We start from the raw sequence: 14,391 nt of genomic DNA, 5'->3' as shown, positions 1-14,391 counted from the left end.
CCGTCCCCACTCTGATGAACTGTACTACCATTAACTTTTGATTAAAAAATTATTACAGCATTATCCAAAACTCCCCTCCATTCAGAGCTCCATATTATAAGAAGTGAACTGCCCTGATCCGAAGGCAAGGGTTATTTTATGGACCCAAATTGTTGACCAAACCAATTACGGGAATACTTTGCTTGGGCCAAATATGCCAAGAGACCACTATGCCTTCTTAATGGAAGCACTCCTCAAGACTCTCATCCGACTTTTACCTATGGAAGGCCTCAGGGGTTCAAGTTATACATCAGACGGTGAAAGACATGGCAGGTGACCAGAAGCACATTAGATGACTAGCCATGGAATATTGTCGCCTGCGCCACTGCGGGGAGATTGTGCAGTAAATATGGGGCACGTCATGGGGGTAGGATGGTCATTTGAACTTTGGGCACCTCGGATCGCCCACTTCTTGAAAGGATGTGTTTTCACCACTAATTCCGGCTCTCCCCCTAGATTCCAGGGAGGGTACCCAAAATCGCATAATTATCCATGCTTCCTCAACTGCCCCTTCCCAACCGTCCTAACATCAAAACTGCCACCAGGTCTCATTACCTAAATCCCTCGGCTTAATCTCAGATGACACAAACCAACTAAGGGATCGGGAGGTTCATGCAAGCCTTTGTGCCATGCATCCAAGTTAATTAAGAATGCACCAAGAGATTTATGCAACTGGTTTGGTAGGTTGTCCCTTAATTTTGGAGCCAGGATAAGGAAAAAGCATCTTCATGTATTTAAGTTATATCATTCTTAATTAATGCAGATTATGCAATAGTAGTAATAGTTTTTGTTTGGTCAGTTTTTATGCATTTATTTTTGAAGTGTCTGCATATGATTTTGTCAAGTTTCATTCCACTACTTTTATCAATTTATGATCTTAAATTTTAGATTTAATGATCTAAATTTAATGTAATTTGGATGAGCCAACAAGATTAAATTAGTCATGTCACTGATGTGTAAGTCACTGAGGCTAACCAACCTTGACTAAGCTACATGGCATTCCTCTGTGGTTGGGAGTAGTCCAACGTGTGGATTCTAGTAGTAGCATTTTCAATTATATTTCTCAAAAGAAAAAAGTTATGGGATTGTTTTTCAGGGGCATAATAATACAAGTTTGATTGAAGTTTTAGCCTTGTTAATTATTTTAATTACATACAAAGAAAAACTAATCCTAGGATTGTCACTTGACAATGTCTAGCAATTATTATTGTTGGGGTTTAGCAAGCCATTTGGTTATTTAGTATATGATACATCTTTATCTTGATAGTCAACTTGCTATCTCTATATATTTTGCTTCTTTGACCATCTGTATTAATGAGTACTTTTGCCTTCTTTGATCCTACATTTAGGTATATATTCCTATTATTGAGCTTATAATTTGATGCCTTAAGCTCTGGAATTCCTTGTCCATAGGGATATATGATACGAAATCTTGGACATCCATAGTTCACATTAAACCTCTCCTACAAGGAGGATGGTACCAAATCACTAGGCCAATCCTTGTTTTATAAGTGCAGTAAAAAAATTGATAAACTATCATGCTCCATTACATAAAGCTAAAATTAAAATGAATAAAAAAAATGTAGATCAAAGAACAAGGATTATACCAAAACCTAAATGTTTGTACCAAATTGCTTTTCCTTTTCTTTCTTCATGGCATTATTTTGAAACAGACCTCCCTATTATTGGTTCCATGATTGGTTCTATGCATGGCATTGATGATGCCATTGTAGTTGTGAATAGGACAGTCTATAACAATTATGAGCTATAACTCTTCTTTTTGGCTAATATGATTTCTTTTTTAATTTTTGAAATATTATTTGTCTTGACATAAGCTATTACAATGAAATATAACAATTTACATAGACAAGATAACAATATGTTGCATAGTTGTATATTCAAAATATATAAAAATGTTTATAACTTTTTTTGACCTGCTTTATAATATGTATATACATTACAAATTATTGTTAGTTTGCATACACTATTGGAAAGATAAGTTTCATTATCCTAGATTACAATGTAGGGAATGTAACATTCAGTTATTCATTTGATTGCCATTTCTTAATCCTTACATAATCAATCATTTTACTGTTTTAGTTTTTCAGGCAAAGTTAGGTTTAATTTTACATAAAATTTTGCTTCTTTTACACACAAACTAGAGACTAAATAGAAAAGAACAACTGAATTAAAAATAATGCTATCATCTTCCCATCACATGAATGTAAATAATTCACTGAGCATGTGGCAGGAAGAGATTGGTACAACTTGAGAGATTTTCTACCAAACATAAGATGGCAATTGATCATGAAATTACCAAATCAGCAATTATGCATCTTGGCATAATTGCTATGTGGCAGCCAATTTTGGCGCTGAACCTCGAAATTCCCCTGCAGCTGTGGTGCCGTCTGCTACCGTTCCAAACCGGACCTTTGTGACGGCCGTCTAACAACGCGTCATCTCCGAGCGTGGACGCCAGCCCGAGGACCGAAAACTGAAAAAGATCAGCGGGAGGATATCCAGTCCCAAACCCGTAATTAACACCCACGACCAAGCCTAGATTACCAAGCCCCAAGATCTGCCCTCTCTTACAAGTCACCACCACCCCCGCCTTACCCCAAAAAGACGGAATAAAAGAAATTTCCAACCAACAAACAAACGAAACATGGGATGGAAACAGATCACACTATCACTGCATTCGTAAATCAATATCCAAATCAAACCTCTGGAGAGAAAGAAAGAAAGGGAAGAGGAGAGAGAGAGGCGAAGCCACCCGCAAAGCATCAGCAGAAAACACCAAAAACAAAAGAGAGAGATCCACCTCGAACCCCTCTCCCCCACCACCCCCCCCCCTCTCTCTCTTCTCCTTTCTGCACCCCCCAAATCTTCGTCCATTTATTCCCTTTTCTCATCTGATACCAATCGATCGGTCCACTTTGGATCTCCAAAGCTGCAATAAGAAGAGAAGGGATGAGGGAAGAGGAGGAGCCGAACTGGTTCGCACGGTGGGAGGAGCAGCTCCCGAGCCCGGAGGAGTTGACGCCCCTCTCCCAGACTCTTATCACCCCCGACCTCGCTATCGCCTTCGATATCCCCATCGCCGCATCCAACCCTATCCCTAATCCTTCTCTCCACCACCTCCACCCGGCTCCGGCCCTCCCCCCGCCCGCACCCGCTCCGTCCTCCCAGCCCCCGCCCGACTTCGACTCCCCCGATCACCTCTCCGCCGCCGCCTCCGGCGGCGGGTCCGGCGGTGGCGGCGACGAGCCCGCCCGCACCCTGAAGCGACCGCGGCTGGTGTGGACCCCGCAGCTCCACAAGCGGTTCGTGGACGCGGTGGCCCACCTGGGGATCAAGAACGCCGTCCCCAAGACCATAATGCAGCTGATGAGCGTCGACGGCCTCACTCGCGAGAACGTTGCCAGCCACCTACAGAAGTACCGCCTCTACCTCAAGCGCATGCAGGGACTCAGCTCCTCCGCCGGCGGCGCAGCCGGAGGTGCCGCCGGTGGAGGAGCAGGCGGCCCCATCTCCGCCGCCGATGCTGCCACCGACCAGCTTTTCGCCAGCGGACCTGTTCCTCACCATTTCCTCGGCCGCGGGCCTGGGCCGGAGCCCTTCATGCCGTTCGTGCCCGTTGCTGCGCTGCAGCATCACCAGCAGATCACGGCCGCCGTGCAGCAGCAACATCAGCAGCAGTACTACCACCAGAGACATATGGGCCATTTCGGATCGCCGACGACCGGGGGATATGATCATGGCTTTCTAGCGCGGACTGTGCCGCAGCCACGGATGCATCGGACGGTGGGGTCAGCGGCGGTTGGCTTGGTGCCACCTCCGCCACCACCTGCACCATCCGCAGCCTCGTATGTGGAGGATTTGGAATCGGGCAGCAGAGGAGCAGGTGGTGGGAGGAGGGTCCTAACACTTTTTCCCACAGGCAAAGATTGATTTCGGTATTTCATTTCCCCTCTTTATTCAAATTATAAAATGCATAATTGTGTTTTTGGGGGGAAGAATTAAGTTTACAGAATAGTATGACAGATTTTTGGACTCCAGTTTAGATTTTCCACGGTCGTCATCATCATCATAATCGTCAATGTTGTTGTTGGCTGTCATCATCATTCTTGTTGTTGTGATTAATGGAGCTTGGTGCAGAGGCAATTAGGAGGGAAATGGCTATAATGTTGTAGATTCTGCATATTTTTGGACAAAATTAGGTATCGGAAGTTTGAACTAGGTTGCCGGCTTCTACTACTTGTTCTCCATTGCGGTTGAGGAAATTCCTTTTCATTTGAATATCTGGGTTCTAAATTCTGGGTGCTTTGGTTGTTTATGTGGTAACACAAACTGGGCTTTGGTTGAGTAGAATTGAATGGATTCTCTAATTTTTGGACAAGTTGCACTAGGAGCTGCTGTGATATATTGGGCACAGTGAAATAAAACAAGTGGGATTCAGGGGGATTAGTGATCTATTGATATTTTTTTTTTCAGCATGCGCATTTGGTTGTTCCTTAATTTTCAGTCCTCTGCTTATGGCAAAAGGAGATCATTCCATGAGAGGCTGTAGAGTTACACGCTACTCTCCACCTTTGCTTTTCTCTCTTTTCTTGTCTTAACATGCATATGTAGGGCTTTTATCATTTACTGTATTTTGTTTAGAATAGCTACTTAAATAGGATGTTTCCTTTTGGCAATTGTCATTGTAAAAAAATTGCATTATTTGAAAGTTCTGTTTTATTTAGACAAATGTAATGTTAAGGTTCTCTCATTACATCACAATCATTGTCAGAAAGTTAAATGTAAATCACTGCTTTCTAGAAGTCAGAATGTAGCTGGAAATTCTAAAAAAAATTATCATTTAGTCAGCAATCTCTGTAGATAGGTTTTTCTTTTCCCTAATTTAAAGACTTTCTAGAAAATAAATTCAGATAGTTCATTGACAATTACTTGACCTGTGTATTTTCCCCCAAATGTTGTTGATGCTCCTACTTCATTATATATATCTGCTGCAGTTTTTGAATTCCTTTTTGACTATAACCTTTATGGAATAGATGTCCAAAAATAAGATGCTTGAGTTTTGTGATCCTTAAGAAGCATTATTTGTGATGATCGATAGAAATCATGAAAAAAAGCTGTTCTACTCTCTAATTCGATTCGAGCTTAAGCATCTGTATCCTCTAATATTGGTAAATTGTTAAGCAGAACAAAACATGATCAAAATGCTAACTGTAGATAGTAATGGTGTTAATGGACTCTAGAACCAAGAACATCTTCTAGGATATAACAAAGGAATATTTCTACTCATTTAATATGCTTTCTCTCATCAGCATCCAATTGTTAATTTTGTACAGCTAAAGTTTGTATAGTTAAGTTCCAGTATGATTCATAGTTTTTGGTATTTAAGCTCCTGCATGTAACTGATTCCATTAAATCAAATTTGTCAACATCTATCATTTGAAAGAATGTCTAGAAAATATCTGTTCATTAGATTCAGGTCTTCCAACTGTTGTCATAAAGGCCATAATTTGATGCAATCATAGCAATCAATTTTTTTTCCCATTCCTGCAGAACTTTTCTTTTTATCTTATTAAAGCAAATCACTGTGGATGATTCATGCTTTGTCTTTTCCACTCACTCTTTGTTGCATTCATCTTTTGTTTATTCAAGATATGAGGACTGGCCATTTTCTCCAAGGCTTCCTTTTCATCCTTGGAAGAAAGAGCAATATAAATCATGATGTTATTTCTAGTCATCATTATATAGTGGCTAGCTGCTTTTTGTTTCCTTAATAAATGTGCATTGCCACATGTCTGCCCATAATGCGCATAAGTTGAAGTTTACAAAGTTGTTAGATGGTCCATCTAGGAAATGCTTTGAGTCCATTTGAAACACTTCAGCAAATTTAATTCAAACAGAGAGGAAATCACTGGTGTGCTGTGAGTAATAATATTATGTCACATTGATATTTTGGCAATTTAATAGTTGTATATGCAAGGGAAAAATAAATCAACTACTTGTGGAACAAAGAGACTAGAGAGTGCTCAATCTCAGTATGCTTTACTAGCGGTTGGTTGTTTGCCTTTACCTCTTTATAGGTATTATATATGCAGCGCCAACTTGTGTCCTGGAGGAGATATCATGCCATGCCTTATGAGCTAATGATATATCAATTGCTATTATGCTTGGGTTTGTCACCATTAAAATGTTCTTGGATGGAAATTCTGGAGACAAGTCCTGGAAGTTCATCAAAACAGATCAGATTGTATATGTAAGGCAACTCTAGTAGAGAACTAGAAATGTAGGATGATCATGTTTGTAACAGATCAAGGACACACTGTTAGACTGTCCCAAAGAAGAAGGGATAGATAAATGAGGAAATCCCATGATATACATCAGGAAGGTTGGTTGGCTAATGTAAGCTAAGCATTGATTTATGACTATCAGACAGTGTAAATAATAGAGGAAAATTTTGTAGGGTTATATAAAACTTGCTCTCTTATTATGAATATTGCATGATTCATAGGACCCATAAGCATGACGGTATGTTATGGTGGGTTTATGGTGAGGATGTAGCGCAAGGTTACAACGAAACTGTCACGCCCCCGACCCGAGATTTTGAATCGAGGGTCATGGCAACCGCCGCATACTCATAGAAAACTCTTCCCATAAGCATGCAAGACATCTTATCATACTATCCTAAAACAACAGCGGAATAATTAGTCAATAATTTAAATCCAAAATATAACGATCTAAATTTTTTCTTTAATATCTTAATAAATTCAACAATGATTCATAGGTCTTACACCAAATTCAATAAGACTTTCAACCTAAATAAAAGTATAATGATTCTGCTTCTGATCACTCTTCCATTCATATCTTGTATCATCTTAATTCCTCAATATCTGTAAAAACAGTAAAATAAAAGGTAATGAGCTAGACAGCCCAGTAAGCAACGATCACTTCTCAACAGATTTCATCAGGCATATAAGTAAATAATCATTTATAGAAAATAAGCATATAGAGTTCATCAATTCGAAATCAATTTCAATTATGCAATATAATTCATGTCAAATTCATTTCTTTTTCGAAATTTCAAGTTTCTTTCGGGATTTCAATTTCTTTTGTTCTTCAATTTCTTTTTCGTCAACCATGAGCTATGACCACATTATCCCTGTGGCAGGGTCATAATACCGCGTATCTGCTTGCGGTGGGCTGCGAATCATCTGGCAGCCAAGTCCTTTGGAACCGCTGGTCTAACTGGCGGTTTTGTCGCTGGTCTATCTGGCGACATGTCGCTGGTCTTACTGGCGACACAAATCCTCAGGACAGTCAATTGCCAACGTATATGCCCCCGTTGGCGGGGTCCTCAACACAGTCAGGTTGTCAATTCTTATTGTTTCTTATATCATAATTCTTCATAAATCATGTTTCATATTCTAATTTCGATAATAAAACATATAATCATGTAGTATCGAAATCAATCAATATAATGCATCATGAAATCAATATATTCAATCATGCTTCATCATAACATTTCAAATAAGATATTTTCATAACAAAAATACCATTCATCCAATTCATGCATCGTTTCACAAATCATGTCAGAAGAATACACTATAATTTGCCGATGAATCTAGAAAAGGTGAAACATTACTTACCTCGAACGCATTTCCAATAAATCCATAAAATTCTATAAATTTTCTTCCAAAAATTCTGTTCGTAGATCATATCGCGATATCCCATGATCAAACATCCACAATCCTATACAGAATCAATTTGAATAATTAGAAAGAATACGAATTCTATATTTCAACGGTTTAGATTGGGTCCGATCATCTAATTTCATCTAATCAAAATCTAATTAGGACCTAAACGATCCAAAGTTTGACTATCAGATCAAATCGGATTCGAAGTGATAGGACCAAGGTTTCTTCATCGATTTCATAAAATCAAGTGGAGAGAGAAAATCAGAGGAGAGAGAATTCATGAGGTACAATTCGAATTGATCAGGTGACACAATCCAATATTACGATGGGTCCAATATCTCGATTGGTGAAATCAATGTGATCAAATCAAGTCATGGCTAGATCGCAAATCATGGAATGATCAAATCTAAAGATTCATGGTCTGATTAGAGTGGGTGCCAGTACGTTGTCTGACAATCATGGATCAAGGTTCTTCATTAGAATCAGATCAGACTTATTAAAAGAAATTTCTTCATTCACTAACCTTTTTTTAGAGAGAGAATCAATCAAGAGAGAGAATATTTTAGAGAGAGAAAATTCTAGAGAGAGAAAATTCTAGAGAGAGAAAATCCATCTTGAATTCTTCAGACAATATGATTCAACAAATTCTGATTGATCATATCAAATCATGTTAAAATTATCATGTGGATAATTAAATAAGATCATGAGAAATAAAATCTAAAAATACTTGATCTGATCAAAGTGGATGTCGGTGTACCGTCCGACGATCACGGATCAAAAATCCATCACGAGGATCATTTAAATTCATCATCATTCTTCTCAAAATTCTAGAAATCTTAGGAGAGATAATCTAGAGAGAGAATTCTAGAGAGAGAAAGTAGAGAGAGAAAATCCAATTTTAGAGAGAGAAAAATACTAATTCAAGCTGAAGAGAGAGAGGGAAGAGAGAGAAACTCTCTTTCTCATATTTTATTATTTATCTCATTATTTATTAATTAATTTTATTTTTCTCTTTCTTCTTTTCTTTCTTTCTCTCTTTTTTTTTTTCTTTTTCTTCATGGAAGAGAGAGAAGAGAAAATCCTATTTATTATTATTATATTATTATTATTTTATTTTTTTTCTTTCTTTTTTTTTTTTCTTTTTCTTTTTCCTTTTTCTTTTCTTTTTCTTCTTTTTCTTTTCTTTTTCTTTTCTTTTCCTTCTTCTTCTTCTTCTTTTCTTCCCGGGCTTTCATTGGGCCGAAACAGGGGACCTAGAGGTCCCCGTGCCTTGATCGGCCGATCACGTCCATCTCATGGCCGGAGGTGGCCGGCGGCAACGGCCGACTCTCCCGGGTTCGGAGAGACCAGGGCCGGCGGTCGGCGTGACCGTCGGCGCCGGAAAATTAGAGGAAAGAGGCGGCGAACAGGGGGTTTCTTTCTCCAACTAAATCCGGCGACACCCGTCGCCGGCCATCGTGCACACAGGCACGGGAAAGAAGGGAGAGAAGAGAGGGAGAGGAGGGAGACCTTACCACAACCTCCGGTGACCCCCACCGGCGAGAAATCGCGGCGAACACGGGTCGAGGAGTCACGGCTTCAAACGGGAAAATCGGAGAAAAATCTCCGGCAATCGACGGCGACGGAAGGGTCTACCCATAGAGGAGAGGGGAAGGGTTCTTATAGAGCTCGTCCTAGGGTCTTTCAATGGCCCTAGGACTCCGATTCTTGATCGGAGAAGAGGAAGACTCCGATCGGGAGTCTTCCTGCTCTGTTTTCTTTTTTTTTTTTTTTTTGTTTAATGGGCTTTAGTGGGCTTGGTTTGGGCTATAACATTCTTCACCCCTAAAAAGAAATTTCGTCCTCGAAATTTTCATACCTGTAGTCTCGAAGAGCTGGGGATATTTTTGCTTGAGTCTTCATAGTTTCTTACTTGAATCTCATCCTCAAATATTTCAAAATTCTAATTCTTAATACAAATTCATTCTTAAATCATTTCATAAGAAAAAAGTCAATACATTAATATCAATCTGATACGGAACTATTCATTTTCTTATTCATCAAGATCAACATCTCAAAGATTTTCAATATTTCAAGATTTCAAAATTATGATCTCATTTCCTGTAAAAATTAATATTCAATATCTCATGACTCAAATTAAAATCAAATCTATCTCTTGTGAATAGAAAATGATCAATGTCTCTATTCTTGCATAAGAACTTCATTCATCATTAAGTCATTTCATAAAGATCAATATCACCATTGTTGATTGAAATCAATATCACTATTTTCTAGTCATTGAAGTTCTCTTACTCAAACCCTCAAACTCTTAAATATTCTAATTCTTGAAGCAAATTTTATCATTAAGTCATTCCATAATAAAAATCAATAACTCAAAAATTGATCTAAATCAAAACTATATTTTTCTTATAATCAAAATCAATGTCTCTATTCTAAGTAAGTATATCAATTTTCTTTATCTAAACATTAACAACTCTTAATTAATCGATTCATTATCAAATTATGAATAACTCCATTCTATCTTTTGTAGAACAATCGTCAATATCAACAGATAACCTCAATCTTTTTCATTCAGTCTGAGAAATAATAATAATCAAAAGAGTTCTAACTTCAAATTTCATTATACCCTGGAGATAATTATTTGAGTATACTAATCTAAGATCAAAATCATCATTCGATAAACAATCTCAAATTCTTCTTAATAAATAAAGAATTATAAAATTTATTTCTAGAATAGAGAAAATTTATCTCTAAATATTCTAAATCTAAAATCAAAAATCAAAGGTCCACTCATCCTAGAATTAGGATGCTAATTATTTTTGTAGCATAGTAGGTGGAAGCACTACTTTTAAAAGTCACATTAGGATATCTAAATTTTTTTTTTTTATATCAAACTATATCATTTATTATAATTCTTTGACTCAGAGAATCAACATTCCTGACTTACTCAAAGTAGTTCAGATTACCATGCTTCCGCTGCGCACTCTGATCTAACAATCAAAATTTCTTAGGTTCACCAAAAAAAATTGGATCAAATTATTTCTTTATCCTAAAATTTCAAATTTTAATTGAAATCAAAGATTAACTTTCGATTCTCATTCATATCTTTACTGATGTACAATAATCTTGATTAACCCTTAGTCCAATATCATATTTAAACCATCATATAGATTTACTATAATCAATATGAATCAAATCTCAATTCTCATATCAATTCAATTCGATAATTTTCAAACCAAAAAATCTTTATAAGTCAAATCAACGAGAAAATTCTTCGATGCTCCATCAAATTTGGACATAATCTGAATATATATGAATTTCAAATTATTAATATTTTCTTTTCTAAAATTTTTATCATCAGGATCTTCAATATCTATCAAATATCCTTTCATAATAATCATACAAGCTTCAAAAATCAAATCTCTATTTAATAATAGATTCAATTAGGGACCTCGTTAACAAAAGCAAAGGAACTCCATATCAATTCCTAAATCCCAATTTTCTAAATTGTAAATTCACATGGATCTCTTAATCTGAGATAAATATAAATCAGATCTTTTATCTTAATCTGAAGATATCAATTTTTCATTAACAACCTCAACAATAATATCAGAAAATCTCTTGATCAACTTAGATATGAAGTCTTTAAATTAAAATTTCATACACATCATGTAGTCTCCAATAGACATAATAAAATCCATTATTTAGATCTAAGGATGATGATTAAAGCTTCCAGTATGATAAATATTCTACAACCTCATAATCGATTTCATCAATAAGAAATAGGTTTCTTTGCAATATCCTCAAATATACATTCATCCCAATATGCCACTTTATATATAATCCACATATCAAATTCAATTTCGATAAATATTCCAATCAAGCATCATAAAAAAAACTTTCTTAGCCCATTCTGGAATAACATTTTATCGTCAAGTCTTTATCTTGCTAATAATAGTCAACTTCTCAACTAGAAGTAATATCATAGTATTATTCTCACATCGAATTTGAACTTACGATTCACTTGAATAATCAATGATCAATTTAATAACCATAATGCACAATACAATTTTATATCAATCCTTTTGTGATTACTTTCGATCAAGATCTAACTAATCATATCATGATCAATAGATCATCCATCATATTTCAAATTCTATATGTTATAATCTATTGTGATCCTTTCAAACAAAATCTCAATATTTAATCAAAATTTATAAATATTTCTCCAACTACAATCATCAAAGATCTACACTATAATGTCCCTGGTGTCTATCCACTTACACCCATTCTATATCTGATTCTATGTTTCATAATTCATCCACTTATGCTCTGATACCATATTAATTGTCACGCCCCCGACCCGAGATTTTGAATCGAGGGTCATGGCAACCGCCGCATACTCATAGAAAACTCTTCCCATAAGCATGCAAGGCATCTTATCATACTATCCTAAAACAACAGCGGAATAATTAGTCAATAATTTAAATCCAAAATATAACGATCTAAATTTTTTCTTTAATATCTTAATAAATTCAACAATGATTCATAGGTCTTACACCAAATTCAATAAGACTTTCAACCTAAATAAAAGTATAATGATTCTGCTTCTGATCACTCTTCCATTCATATCTTGTATCATCTTAATTCCTCAATATCTGTAAAAACAGTAAAATAAGAGGTAATGAGCTAGACAGCCCAGTAAGCAACGATCACTTCTCAACAGATTTCATCAGGCATATAAGTAAATAATCATTTATAGAAAATAAGCATATAGAGTTCATCAATTCGAAATCAATTTCAATTATGCAATATAATTCATGTCAAATTCATTTCTTTTTCGAAATTTCAAGTTTCTTTCGGGATTTCAATTTCTTTTGTTCTTCAATTTCTTTTTCGTCAACCATGAGCTATGACCACATTATCCCTGTGGCAGGGTCATAATACCGCGTATCTGCTTGCGGTGGGCTGCGAATCATCTGGCAGCCAAGTCCTTTGGAACCGCTGGTCTAACTGGCGGTTTTGTCGCTGGTCTATCTGGCGACATGTCGCTGGTCTTACTGGCGACACAAATCCTCAGGACAGTCAATTGCCAACGTATATGCCCCCGTTGGCGGGGTCCTCAACACAGTCAGGTTGTCAATTCTTATTGTTTCTTATATCATAATTCTTCATAAATCATGTTTCATATTCTAATTTCGATAATAAAACATATAATCATGTAGTATCGAAATCAATCAATATAATGCATCATGAAATCAATATATTCAATCATGCTTCATCATAACATTTCAAATAAGATATTTTCATAACAAAAATACCATTCATCCAATTCATGCATCGTTTCACAAATCATGTCAGAAGAATACACTATAATTTGCCGATGAATCTAGAAAAGGTGAAACATTACTTACCTCGAACGCATTTCCAATAAATCCATAAAATTCTATAAATTTTCTTCCAAAAATTCTGTTCGTAGATCATATCGCGATATCCCATGATCAAACATCCACAATCCTATACAGAATCAATTTGAATAATTAGAAAGAATACGAATTCTATATTTCAACGGTTTAGATTGGGTCCGATCATCTAATTTCATCTAATCAAAATCTAATTAGGACCTAAACGATCCAAAGTTTGACTATCAGATCAAATCGGATTCGAAGTGATAGGACCAAGGTTTCTTCATCGATTTCATAAAATCAAGTGGAGAGAGAAAATCAGAGGAGAGAGAATTCATGAGGTACAATTCGAATTGATCAGGTGACACAATCCAATATTACGATGGGTCCAATATCTCGATTGGTGAAATCAATGTGATCAAATCAAGTCATGGCTAGATCGCAAATCATGGAATGATCAAATCTAAAGATTCATGGTCTGATTAGAGTGGGTGCCAGTACGTTGTCTGACAATCATGGATCAAGGTTCTTCATTAGAATCAGATCAGACTTATTAAAAGAAATTTCTTCATTCACTAACCTTTTTTTAGAGAGAGAATCAATCAAGAGAGAGAATATTTTAGAGAGAGAAAATTCTAGAGAGAGAAAATTCTAGAGAGAGAAAATTCTAGAGAGAGAAAATCCATCTTGAATTCTTCAGACAATATGATTCAACAAATTCTGATTGATCATATCAAATCATGTTAAAATTATCATGTGGATAATTAAATAAGATCATGAGAAATAAAATCTAAAAATACTTGATCTGATCAAAGTGGATGTCGGTGTACCGTCCGACGATCACGGATCAAAAATCCATCACGAGGATCATTTAAATTCATCATCATTCTTCTCAAAATTCTAGAAATCTTAGGAGAGATAATCTAGAGAGAGAATTCTAGAGAGAGAAAGTAGAGAGAGAAAATTCAATTTTAGAGAGAGAAAAATACTAATTCAAGCTGAAGAGAGAGAGGGAAGAGAGAGAAACTCTCTTTCTCATATTTTATTATTTATCTCATTATTTATTAATTAATTTTATTTTTCTCTTTCTTCTTTTCTTTCTTTCTCTCTTTTTTTTTTTTTCTTTTTCTTCATGGAAGAGAGAGAAGAGAAAATCCTATTTATTATTATTATATTATTATTATTTTATTTTTTTTCTTTCTTTTTTTTTTTTCTTTTTCTTTTTCCTTTTTCTTTTC

At 36.1% G+C, this 14,391-nt stretch overlaps 1 protein-coding gene across 1 annotated transcript; it reads left to right on the top strand.

Moving 5' to 3' along the window:
* The first annotated feature begins 2,690 nt into the window (after window positions 1–2,690).
* Window positions 2,691–4,810, top strand: LOC105032980 (transcription factor MYBC1-like). The gene has a single exon (XM_010907586.4). It carries the CDS (start codon window positions 3,010–3,012, stop codon window positions 3,988–3,990), a length of 981 nt encoding a protein of 326 aa, XP_010905888.1. The 5' UTR covers window positions 2,691–3,009; the 3' UTR covers window positions 3,991–4,810.
* The last annotated feature ends 9,581 nt before the right edge of the window (window positions 4,811–14,391 follow it).

The sequence above is a fragment of the Elaeis guineensis genome, chromosome 1 (genome assembly GCF_000442705.2).
Source record: "Elaeis guineensis isolate ETL-2024a chromosome 1, EG11, whole genome shotgun sequence".
NCBI lineage: Eukaryota > Viridiplantae > Streptophyta > Magnoliopsida > Arecales > Arecaceae > Elaeis > Elaeis guineensis.
Note: the sequence above shows the minus strand (reverse complement) of the source record. Positions and strands in the feature narration are given on the sequence as shown.

What these genes read in the sequence shown, in the direction of transcription:
- LOC105032980 (XM_010907586.4), top strand. Translation starts at nt 3,010, where the DNA reads ATGAGGGAAGAGGAGGAGCCGAACTGGTTCGCACGGTGGGAGGAGCAG.